The following is a 12,856-nucleotide window of genomic DNA, read 5'->3' on the forward strand; positions in this document are numbered from 1 at the left end:
CTGCAAGTAAATCATTACTCAGTCAGGAGCTGAGAGCTGTGGGGCAGAGAACCAAGAAAAAGGAAACTGTCAAAGCTCATTGTTAACACTGGCCACTGTTACACTTTTAATCTGTTAATACTTGAATCTCTTTATCTCTTCACTCCTACCTGCCCAGTGACCTCTGAATTCACAAGCGGAAAAGACATGCGAAAGGGTGAAGACAAAAACGGAAAAAAAGAAGCCTCTCTTGTCTTAAGAAAGCAAAGAAACTTTATCTCTGTAGATATTATCACCCTACATTATGCCACTCAATCTCAATTAAATGAAATAATTATCTTATCTCTCCTTTACCCTTTAAACTTTACCTGGAGCTGGAAGTTGAAGTATATGCCTCTTCATAGTCTTATTAGAGATGTCATCTATTAGACAAGGCAATTTTTTCCCATCTAAAGAATCTACAAGTTATTCTTTTATATGAAATCTATTGGAAGTATAGTTATTTTTTCTATTTATAATTTTTATTTTTATAAACTATGGATTATTTGCTTTAGGGCTTTTATATATTTTTTGTTCTAATTACATTATATATTATATATTATATATATATTCCACCTTTTTATTTCTTCTATTAAAGAATCTATTTCAGCCTCAAGTCCTTAAAAAGGAAGTGAGGGCATTGTTCTGTACACTAGATAGTGGTATGCCTTTTATGTCCTTTAAATTTTCATTTTTTAACTTCACATTTTGTAAAAACTTGAGGGAATCAACAGTAGATTAGAGGATGTAGAAGAATGGATCAGTAATCTAGAAGATAGGGTCATGGGAAGAACCCAACATAAATAGCAATAAGAAAAAATAACTTTTTAAAAACATTTTATTTATTTATTTGCAAAGAGAGACACAGTGAGAGAGGAAACAAAGCAGGGGGAGTGGGAGAGGGAGAAGCAGGCTTCCCGCCGAGCAGCGAGCCCAATGTGGCGCTCGATCCCAGGACTCTGGGATCATGACCTAAGCCCAAGGCAGACACTTAACAACTAAGCCACCCAGGCACCCCAAGAAAAATTATTTCTTTTAAAAATGAGGATAGTTTAAAGGAGCTCTTGGACAATATCAAGTGAACAAACATTTGTATTATAAGGGTCCCCAAAGGAGAAGAGAGAGAAAAGGGGGCAGAAAACTTATTTGAAGAAATAATAGCTGAAAACTTCCCCAGCTACAGGGAAGGAAACAGACATCCAGCTTCAGTAATTCTAGAATCCCAAACAAGATGAATTCCAAGAAGTCCACACAATGACATATAATAATTAAAATATCAGAGATTAAAGACGATTTTAAAAGCAGCAAGAGAAATGAAAATGGTTACATACCAGAGAAATCCCATAAATCAGCTGATTTTTTAACAGAAATTTTTTAAGCCAAAAGAGAGAAGCATTATCTATCCAAAGTGATGAAAGGAAAAACCTACAACTAGGAATACTCTAGCCAGCAAGATTATCATTCAGAAATTCAGAATTCAGGAGAAATAAAGTTTCCCAGACACATAAATGTTAAAGGAGTTCATCACCACTAAGCTAGCCTTGTGAGAATTGTTAAAGGGAATTCTCTAAATGGAAAAGAAAAGGCCATAATTAAAAGTAAGAAAATTATGGGGTGTCTACATGGCTCAGTTGATTAAGTGTCTAACACCACAGAAATGCAAGGAATTATAAGAGACTACTTCAAAAAATTATATGCAACAAGCCTGACAACCTAGAATGGTTAAGTTCTAAAAACAACCAACATTCCAAAACTGAACCAAAAAGAAATAAAAAATCTGAACACAGACCAATTATTAGCAATGAAAATGAACTGGTAATCAAAAAAACTTCCAAAAAACAAAAGTTCAGGATCAGATGGATTCACAGGTGAGTTCTACTAAAGAAGAGTTAACACCTATTCTCCTCAAACTATTCCGAAAAAAATAGAAGGAAAATTCCCAAACACATTCTACAAGGCCTACATGGTCCTAATACCAAAACCAAACATGACACAAACAAAACAAAACACAATTACAAACCAGTTGGTATCACCAACGAATACAGATGCAGAATATTAGCAAACCACATTCAATAATACATTGAAAGGATCACTTACCACCAAGAATGGTTCAACATCTGCAAAGCAATCAACATGATACACCACACTAACAAAATGAAGGGTAGAAACCATATGATCATTTCAGTAGACACAGAAAAAGGATTTGACAGAATTCAACATCTTTCCTGATATAAACCTTCAACAAAGTGGGTTTAGAGGGAACATACCTCAACATAATAAAGGCCATATATAACAAACCCAAAGCTAACATCATACTCAACGATGAAAAACTGAGAGCTTTTCCTCTAAGATCAGAAAAAAGACAAGGTTGTCTACTCTCACTGCTTTTATTCAACGTAGTACTGGACATTCCAGCCATAGCAGTCAGACAAGAAAAAGAAATAAAAGGCATCCACATTGGTAGAGAAGAAGTTAAACCATCACAATTTGCAGATAATATGTAATACTATACATGGAAAACCTTAGAGACTCCACCAAAAATCTATTAGAAGTAGCAAATGAACTCAGTATAGTTGCAGGATACAAAATTAATACTCAGAAATCAGTTGTGTTCCTATACACTAATAACGAAGTAGCAGAAAAATGAAGAAAACAACCAAACAACAACAAAAATCAAGAAAATAATTCAATTTACAGCTGTACCAAAAAGAATAAAATACCAGGAATAAATTTAACCAAGGAGATGAAAGATGTTTACTCGGAAAATTATAAAACATTGTTGAAAAAAACTGAAGATAGCACAAACAAATGGAAAGATACTCACGCTCATGGATGGAAGACTTAATATTGTTACAATGTCCATATTACCCAAGGCAACAACAGATTCAATGCAATCCTTATCAAAATACCAATAGCATTTTTTGGAGAATTACAACAAATAATCCCCAAAACTGTATGGAACCACAAAAGAGCCTAAACAGCCAAAGTAACCTTGAATAAGAAGAACAAAGCTGGAGGTATCATAATCCCAGATTTCAAGCTATACTAAAATAGCTGTGGTAATCAAAACAATATGGCACTGGCACTAAAACAGACACAAAGATCAACAGAATAGAATAGAGCTTAGAAATAAACCCATGCTAATACGGCCAACTGTATGCAAAGAAGGCAAGAATACATAATGGTAAAAAAATAGTGTCTTCAATGGCTGCATGGGTGGCTCAGTTGGTTGAGTGTCAGCCTCTTGATTTTAGCTCAGGTCATGATTTCAGCATTATGGGATCAAGCCCTGCTCTACACTCAGCAGAGAGTTTGCTTGAGATTCCCCCCACCCCACCGCCCCTCTCCTGTTCACACTCTCTTTCTCTCAAATAAATAAATAAATCCTTTTTAAATATGGAAATAGTCTTGCAATAAATGGTGCTGGGAAAACTGAGGACAACTACATGAAAAATAATGAAATGCGGCCACTTTCTCACACCATAAACAAAACAAATTTAAAATGGATTAAAACCTAAATGTGAGACCTGAATCCACAAAACTCCTAGAAGAAAACAGATAGCAATTCTTTGATATCAACATTTCTCTAGATATGCCTCCTAAAGCAATGGAAACAAAAGCAAAAATAAACTATTGAAACTACACCAAAATAAAAAACCTTTCCGCACAGTGTAAGAAACCATCAACAAAAGGAAAAGATAACCTACTGAATGGGAGGTACTCACAGATAACATGTCTCATAAGGGCTTAATATCATAAGTAAAGAACTTACACAACTCAGTAACAAAACTCAGTAACAAAAAAACCCTGATGATTTAAAAATGGATAGAAGACATGAACGTTTTGTCAAAGGAGACATATATATGGCCAACAGACATACAAAAAGATGCTCTACATCACTAATCATCAGGGAAACACAAATCAAAACCACAATGAGATATCACCTGACACCTGTCAGGATGGTTAGTATCAAAGAGACAAGAAATAAGTGTTGACAAGGATTCGGAGAAAGAGGAACATTTGGGTCCTGCTGGTGGTAATGCAAATTGTTGCAGCCACTATGGAAAACACTATGGAAGTTTCCTAAAAATTTAAAAATAGAAACACAATATGATCCATTAATTTCACTACTGAGTGTTTAGCCAACGAAAAGAAAAACACTAATTTGAAAAAACATATGCACCCTTATGTTTACTGCAGCATTATTTATAATAGCCAAAATACAGAAGCAACCTAAGTGCCCACTGCTGGATGAATGCATAAAGAAGATGGGATATGGACACACACACACACACACACACACACACACTCCCCACACCGGAATATCACTCAGCCATAAAAAAGAAAGATCTTGCCATTTAGGACAGCATGTGTGGACCTAGAGGGCATTATGCTAAGTGAAGTAAGCCAGACAGAGAAAAGCAAATACCATACGATTTCACTTTTATGTGGAATCTAAAAAACAAAACAAACAAGAAAAACAAAAACAGACCCATAAAAATCAGAGAAAAAACTGGTGGTTGGCAGAGGGGAGGGGATGGGAGGAAGGGAAAACTGGGTGAAGGGGAGTGGGAGATTCAGGCTTCCAGTGATGGAATGAGTAAGTCTGGGGGATAAAAGGTCAACATAGGGAATACAGTCAACAAGAGGACTGTAATAGCAATATATGGTGACAGAAGGTAGCTACACTTGTAGTGAAAATAGTGTAATGTATAGAGTTGTCAAATTACCATGTTGTACACCTGAAACTAATGTAACACCGTGTCAACTATATTCCATAATTTTTTTTATATTTTACATTTTTCCCTCAAAAACAGCTTTACTTCAAAAGTAGTTCAAGTAAGTATGCATTCTAATTACTATGCTGATTAAATGACAGAAACCAAGTCTCCGTCCCTCCCAAAAAATTTACGTGTTGACATCCTCAGTTTGATGGTTCTTGGAGGAGGGACTGTGGGAGGTGACTAGTCCCTGCCTTAATGAATGGAATTAGTGTCCTTATAAAACAGACCTAGGAGAGCTCCTTTGGCTCTCCTAGCATCCAGAATTGTGCCCAATAAATTGCTATTGTTTATAAACCACCCAGTCCATGGTATTCTGTTACAGCAGCCTGAAATGACTAGGCAGTGCTTAACTGTACTGCCTGGCACACAGTGAACTCTCAAATATTAGTTTTCATTTTGCTCTCCTTTCAACTAAACTATACCATAGTATCACTTCATTTCAGTTTCTATAGTATTTAATGCCCTATCAAAAGATCTCATATCAAGCATTGTCAACACATTCAGTGGAAAATATCAATTTTTCATAATAGCACAGAAGTCTGGGATATAATGTCAGTTTATTCCATCATTTACTATGGATGTGAACATCTTAACTAACAAGCTTTGCCTTCACCTGAAATATGCACTTCTGTAACACTGGTCTCTACCATTGAAAGAAAATATTATGAATTTATATGTCAATACAGTATTATAAGAAATGGCCTTGGAAGGGAGGGGGGTGGGAGGATGCGTGAGCCTGGTGGTGGGTATTAAGGAAGGTATGTATTGCACAGAGCACTGGGTGTGGTGCATAAACAATGAATCTTGGAACACAAAAAAATTTAAATTAAAAAAAAGGAATGACCTTATATGATTGAAATGAAAATGCCATTATACTCTTTTAGAATGTAAGGCAGAAAATGTCTGCCATGTGATACTCAGAACCTAGATCAATCTGGGCATGTAATAAATATTAAATTCTGAAAACCCTCAACATCTGTGATTTAAGGTTCCAAATATTTGTGGTTCCTGTACCAGCTGTTCTCCCCAGACTAATGATCTTTCTATTACTGAGGTGCATGAGGTTTAAAGTTGCTAACGGATGTAAACTTATGGAGGGTGGGTAGCTAGCACTCATGTGTGAAGCTGACTCTATACAATAATGACTCTAATAACAAACTTATTTTATGAACAAAGTCAACCAAATTTTGAAACAAAAAACTTCAAAACTAAAGGAGAAAAAACCTGCAAATATTCATAAAAATCACATAATAAACAGCTTATACCTTTCTGTTTCGGCAAAATTATGAAATATGAGGGGTTTCTGCTTTTATAATTTTTTTTGGTTCATTGTCTTTCCCATAAAGGGAGAGTACTTTCTTTTCCGTTCATATCCACTCCTAATCAAAACAAGAAAAAATACGCTGTCTTTTACTTATTAATTGATTAAATACACCTAAAAGTGAATGTTGGTCACATTACCTGTTATATTTTAGAATGTGTATTTTAGAACGTATATTCTATTTCTGATTTTAAAAGTAAACAGGTAAATTTAAAAAATAGTAATTCCTCCCTATAAGGATCCCATAATCTACAGAAAACAATTTCTTTCTTTCTTTTTTTGGAATTCTTAAATTTAATGCAATAAATATTATGACAGACAAAGCACAAGATATGGAGGGAACATAAGGAGGTCCCATCTAATTGTGACTGAGGGAGGAATATCAGAAAAGACATCCCAGGAGGTTTCAACAAAGCTGAAGCTGTGAGGATGGGTATTCTACCAAAGGTGAGGAGAAAAGAGGGCAAGCCTAGCAGACAGAACAGAATGTGCGAGAAAGGTTTAAAGGCAAGAGAAACCATGAGAACCTCTAAAAAGGGAATGTGATTATCTCACACCTGGACAGGAGACCGTTTCATGGAATATGAAGATTAGAGAACTAAGGGGTAGGCCTGGACCAAGTAAAAAAAAAGCCAATATGAGAAGGTTGGATTTTTATCCAAAGATAATGGGGAACAACTAAAGAGTTTTACAAAAAAAAAAGAGTAACATGACTGAATTGTGTTTTAGAGCACACTGGCAATGAAACACAGTTAACTAAGACTTTCAGGCATAGAGTTTAGCTCTAGCTTTGTCACTTACTAACTAGGTAAACTTGAGTGTTATTTAACCACACAGTACTTGACCTCTCTGAGCTTTAGTCAGCCAACTGTAAACCTAGAATGACAGTAACATCTAACTCAAAGGGTTCTTGAGAGGTTTAAATAAGACATCCATTTAAAACAATTAACAAGCTGCTTGGTAAGTACTCAATAGATAGTAGTTATTAATCATCAGCAGTAGCAATGTGGAAAATGGATTAAGAGGGACAAGACGGGAGGCCAGGAAACCAGTGAGAGGCCTATGATAATAATAAAAAAGATGAAGTCTAAACTAAAGAAGTGGTTATAGAAAAGTCAAGGAGATGGTGGGTTCAAAATGTGGAAAGGAGACAGGTATTCTAGGACTTTGGGAAAGTGTTGGCTGGGAGTGGAAGATGGGTTCGGGTCCCTGGATAAATGATGTTCACCAAGACAGGGAGTGTGGGAGGAAGAGCACACTGGACATCTCACAGATAAATACATTTCAATCAACAGACTAAAAACAAAATTCATTTATCTTCCCCTCATAAATCTTTTCTTCCTTCTACATTTCTGTGACACTCTCCTCTTTTGGTTTTTCCTTCTACCTCTCGGGCTATTCTTCCACATTCTGCTTTTCAGAGTCCTCTTTTCACCCTTTGTCTTCTAAACACTAGTTTCAAAGTTGCTTTTCTCACTGCTTTTCTCTTCTCACTTCTTACTCTCCCAAGTGAGTTATCTACTCCCAAGGCATCAATTAGTTTACTTGTTTACTGATAACTTCCAGATCTCTATTTCTGGCTCAGCCCACTTTCCTCAGTTCTAAACCATGTATATCCATTGTGCACACTGAAACACCTCAGGGGGATATTCATGCAAGGTGTTGAAAATCAAACTACTTTCCTGATAATGTTTAGCCTTTATTTTCCTGATAATGTTTAGCCGTTTTTATTAAAAAATAAAACAGCAAAACCCCCTAAAATCTTTCCTTTGGACTTCGATTGGCTCCTCCCCTCTACTTTATGTCTACCTAAATTAAGTTTCATCTCCAGTCTGAATTCAAATCCTCCATACACTCATTCAACATGGCCTACAAGTATATTTTTACTACTTTTATGATATCTCTATGCTATTATCCCATTCTAAACCAAATCCCAACATCTCCAATGCCATGTCTAACTCTATTTAAAAACACTTCATCTGGAATGAATGTGCAACTTCCTTCTTCACCTCTAAATTTCTTTCTTCGCTCTTTTTTTCTCCATGACTACCTCTTCATTTCATTCTATTTCCTTCTCTCACCTGCAGAGATGTGACTTACGAGAAAGAAGCCTTTTCTGTCTCACCTCTAGCTTCCCACATTGAATGCTTAGCACATGGTACATATTCAAAAACATGTATTGAATGTTTTATTAATGAATTATCCTCTCTTCTGATGTTTTTCAGTTTCTCCCCTCTCAGGTTCTTTTGTAAGTCTACCAGTATGTTTGCCTATCTTTAAAGGAAAAAAAAAAAAAAAAGACACTTTCTCTTAATTGTATCCTTCCAACCTACTAGCTATGTCTTTCTGTCTACCACCATGCTTCTTTACATCACATTTTTATCTCTCAATTTTTACTACTTGAAAATGTGCTTTTTCCCAGAAGTGACTTTATAAAACCACTTCTGACTTACTAAACCTTTTTCTCATCCCCATTGTCTTTGCTGCTTTTTCTACATCATTTCCACAAAGGAACACTCACTGCTTCTTAGAACGCTTAGAACACTTCTCCAGAAGGCATTCCTTGATTCCCTTAAAGATAGGTTAGGTTCCATTATTTCCTATAGATGATCACAGCACTTCTCATGCTCTTTCTAACTACTTATTTGTCTGTATCCTAAAGACTTCTTGAAAACAGTATTATGTCTTCCTAATCAATATTTCCACTGTCTAGTGCTATGACTGCTCAATAAATATTTGCTGAATAAATGAATTGATATTGTGATCAGATCAACACCTAAGAGTTCTGAGAATACTGCATAATGGGAATATTGGTTAAAATAAGGATGACAGGTAACATTTTAAGAGAACAGACTATCAAAAATCAGCATAAATATATGAATGAGTTACTTCATGTATTCACTCATCCATTCATTTGGCATATACTGCAGGCAAAACAATGAGGGGAGAAATAGTAAGATAACCAAGATATTGTACCTATCTTCATGGATCTTTCTTATAATCAAGGCCTGAGGGGCTGAGGATGGTAACAACTGGTAGAAAATAAGAGTAAGATACATTGCCACTAAATAGCAATTCTGAATCTAATATTAAAATATCAGGACAGGTTTAGAAGACCCCCAAATCAGCTTCCTCTTGTCCACTCACCTTTTCAATCTAGGCCTACCATCATTGGGTCTCAAACCTTAGTAGGCATAAGGAACACAGGGGATCTTGTTAAAGATGTAGAGAAATCACCCAGAAATTCTGATTCTGTGGGCCCAGAAACCTACATTTTTAATAAATATCCCAGGGGATATGATACTTTTGGTCTACAAAGCATACTACTGTAAAGTCCTTAGTCATGTTGTCATAATTTTGTCATATCTCAGTTCCATCTGTGACACTGTCTTAATAATTTCTTCAAATTGAAATTGTGTGTGTGTATCTTAGCCTTAAACTAAACAAGAGGTTTGATGACTTATATTTTTTATAATACACATGAAACAAACACATAACTATTTAAAAGTCTGTCTGTATACATTGGTAGATGGTAAACAGTTTAAGAAGCACTGTTCACAGTTTGTATTCTGCAAAGACCACATCCTGCATGTCTTAGGATATAAATTACAACAAAAAGTTGCAGAGCAGTCAAGTTCAGCTGAATTGTGTTTCAGAATCACTCATATAGATATTCTGGTACCTTTTATAAAATAATCCAAAATATTTTAAAAATTAATGCTATAGTCACTACAAAGTGACTTATTATAAAAAACTCCTCCTCATTGTGATTTTTCATTTTGAAAAGTGCTTTCTTTGCCTTTTATTCTGGTACTTAACTTGCAGAATATTCTTGAGCTGACACCTGAGCCGACTACACACAGCTAAGGCACCAAACTTAAAAGCAGTAGCTGGAACAAAATAAAGATAAATCCGTGCTCTTGATCTACAGCAAAATATCCATCCATTTTATTTAAAATTACATTTGATTAAGACTGATAATAATTGAGTTCAAAGGTATAAACCTGAGAACTCTCTTTCTTTTCCTTCAACCCCAAAGTAATTTATAATAATCGGCAAAATAACAGGGCAAAAATATCAGAGGAATAACTGTATTTCAGAAAGGTCTATTCCTTAAAGGGTTTGGCAACTCAAAACCACAAACAGAAAAGGAAACTGCAATAGAAAACCTATGCTGGTATTAAAAACAATATTCTGAGAGAGCATGCATGCGCTCTTAAAAACAATATTCTGCTCTAAATTATGTTTTTGCTTAAATTGCTAAGAAAATCAATCTTTACCTAAATACACAAGTGATGTCTTTTGGATCATCAAGACATTGTCACTGTGTTACAATCCGGTTCTCTGGGACTAATCTGCAGTCACATGGAACAAAAACATAGATGAATGACTGTGGTTCTTGATCTCTACATCTCTTAAGTTAGTTGGAAATTTACCTTACTACTTACTGATTTATAAAGCACTTTATCCTGTTTGGATGAAAGGATTATTGCAGTAGCTTCCTAACTAGCTTCCCTGCCTCACCCCTTGTTCCCCCACAGGGCAGCAGAGAAACCCTGCTAAAAATATAATTCCTGGGGTGCCTGGGTGGCTTAGTCAGTAAGTGTCTGCCTTGGGCTCAGGTCATGATCTCAGAGTCCAGAATTGAGCCCCTGCTCAGCGGGGAGTCTGCTTCTCCCTCTCCTTCTGTCCCTCCTCCCCTCGTGCGCATGCATGCTCTTTCAAATAAATGATATATATACCTCTTCTCACCTTTTCTCCTCAGCTCATACTACTCTCCCTTTGCTCACTCTCTGCCGGTTACCAAAAGTTCTTTGCTGTTGCTTGAATACACTCAGCAAGTTCCAGACCCAGGGCCTTTGCACTCGCTGTTCCTTTTGCTGAGACTGCTCTTCCCACGCATACCCATATGGCTCTGGTCTATCACTTCCTTTGGTCCTGGCTCAAACATCATCTTCTAGATCAGTCCTCTTACACATAACCTAGACCTCTCCACCTCTTATGTATTTCCTAACCACTTTACCTGCTTTGTTTATGTCCAGAGCGCTTACTATCTGACATTCTCTATCTTTTGTTCATTATCTCTTTAGAGTGTGAACTGGTACCCGGTGAAGACTCTCCCTGCTTTGTTCACCGTTGTACCCCAGTGCCAAGAACAGTGCACAGCACACAGTACATGTTCAATAAATATTTGCTTAATGAACAGTGTTATTTCAACTTTGGGACTTTCAGCCTTAACCCCACTTAGAGTTGAAAATAAAAGCTGGAGGATATCCCCCAAATTTCCAGCCGCTATTTGGCATCTGTGAACTTACACGCATTATCTTTTGTCTGGTACGGCGTTCCCTCCGATTTTTCTTCGATAGTAAGGCAGCAGGAAATTTCCTAACTAGTGTGCAAGGAACACGCAAACCAATCACGTATAAAATTGATTTTAGGTGATTTGATTCTTATCCAGAAGCCCATAAAGAAAATGCCTTTTGAATTTATATAGTGTGTCCTCTTCAACCCAAGGAAAATACGCTGTATATTTGTGTTGCCTTTGGGGGTGGGAAGGGGGCTGGGAGAGACGCGAAGGCCCGGTACACCCTCCTCAAAGCGTCAACTCTTGAGCAGCCCAACTTACTTTTTGGGGGGGTGGGCACCGATCGTGGTCTCTGCCGGGGAGGGGGTGTTTCTTTCTCCCCCTTCGAGGTGCCTATTGTGCTGTCTTGCGAACGAGCTAAGGTGGGAGAGGAGCGGGGTACGGAGGGATGCTGAGCGCGGCTTCAACTGCCGCCTAACACAAAGTCGGAGGCGAGGGCTCCGCGCGGGCGTCTGGGGCGAGCGGGCTCCGGGGCCGCGCGCCTCGAAACGCAGCCTCGGCCCCGGGGCGCAGGCGGGACGCGCGGGCTGCGCGGAGTTAGGCCCGGACAGAGCCCCGTGGCCTCCCAGCGGCCGGGCACGCGGCCCCCGCGCACCCCACTCACCCCGAATCCCCCAATCCCGTGCCCTTCCCGGTTACCTCGAACTCTCTTCAGCGAAATGGGATCCTTCTCCTGTTCTGCTGACATTACAGACCGCAAAGCATGACTCCCCCCCAGGCCGCGGGAATTCGGTCTCTTTGATGCTGCGGCGGCGGCTCCTCCTCCTCGCGGGGCCGCTGCGGCTGCGAGGCGAGCCTCGGAGCCGAGGCGCGGCCGAGGGCGGCGGGGACGCGGGCCGACTTTGCAAAGTTTGGGAGGAAGACGAGGCCTCGGGGCGGCCGGGCGGCGTGCGGGGGCTGGCCGAGCTCAGCGGCGGCGGCCGGGAGCGCGGCCTGGGGGCGGCCCCCCGCCCGGGGCCGGCATGTGCGGAGGACGAGTGCGTCGCCGCCGCCGCCTCCTCCCACTCCTTCTTCTTCGCCGCCGCCGCCGCCTCGGGAGCCGCTGACAGGGGAGGCAGGAGGCGGGTGGCCGGGCCCTGGCGGCGCACTCACAGCGCCCTCTGAGGAGGAGGTCTGCGCTCTCGCCGCTCCCGAGTCGCAGACACAAAAGCCCCCAGCCTGGCACCGCCTGCAAAACCCGCTCTGGGGCGGGCGAGGGACGTGGCGCGGCCCCGCGGCTTCCCCGCCCTGAGCTCCCCAGCCCCGCGCGGGGACGGACTTCGGGGGGCGGGGGCCGCTGCCTGGTCCCGCGGCGCCCGCCGCCGCTGCCGTCTCGCGCTCCGCCTCGGCCCAGCCCCCACGGCCCGCGCGCGCCTCTCGCTCCGCGCC

The 12,856-nt window shown here is 39.7% G+C and overlaps 1 protein-coding gene across 1 annotated transcript in view; it reads right to left on the reverse strand.

The window, feature by feature from the left end:
- The window catches only part of PYGO1 (pygopus family PHD finger 1), a 29,057-nt gene extending 16,739 nt beyond the window's left edge, over nt 1–12,318 (reverse strand). Inside the window, exon 1 of the mRNA XM_004779223.2 lies at nt 12,128–12,318. Coding sequence (XP_004779280.1) covers nt 12,128–12,176 — 49 coding nt within the window. The 5' untranslated portion in view covers nt 12,177–12,318. The remainder of the gene's footprint in view (nt 1–12,127) is intronic.
- Between the last annotated feature and the right edge of the window lie 538 nt (nt 12,319–12,856).

This window comes from Mustela putorius, unplaced genomic scaffold (assembly GCF_011764305.1).
Source record: "Mustela putorius furo isolate JIRA1106 unplaced genomic scaffold, ASM1176430v1.1 tig00000660_pilon_pilon_pilon, whole genome shotgun sequence".
Classification (NCBI taxonomy): domain Eukaryota; kingdom Metazoa; phylum Chordata; class Mammalia; order Carnivora; family Mustelidae; genus Mustela; species Mustela putorius.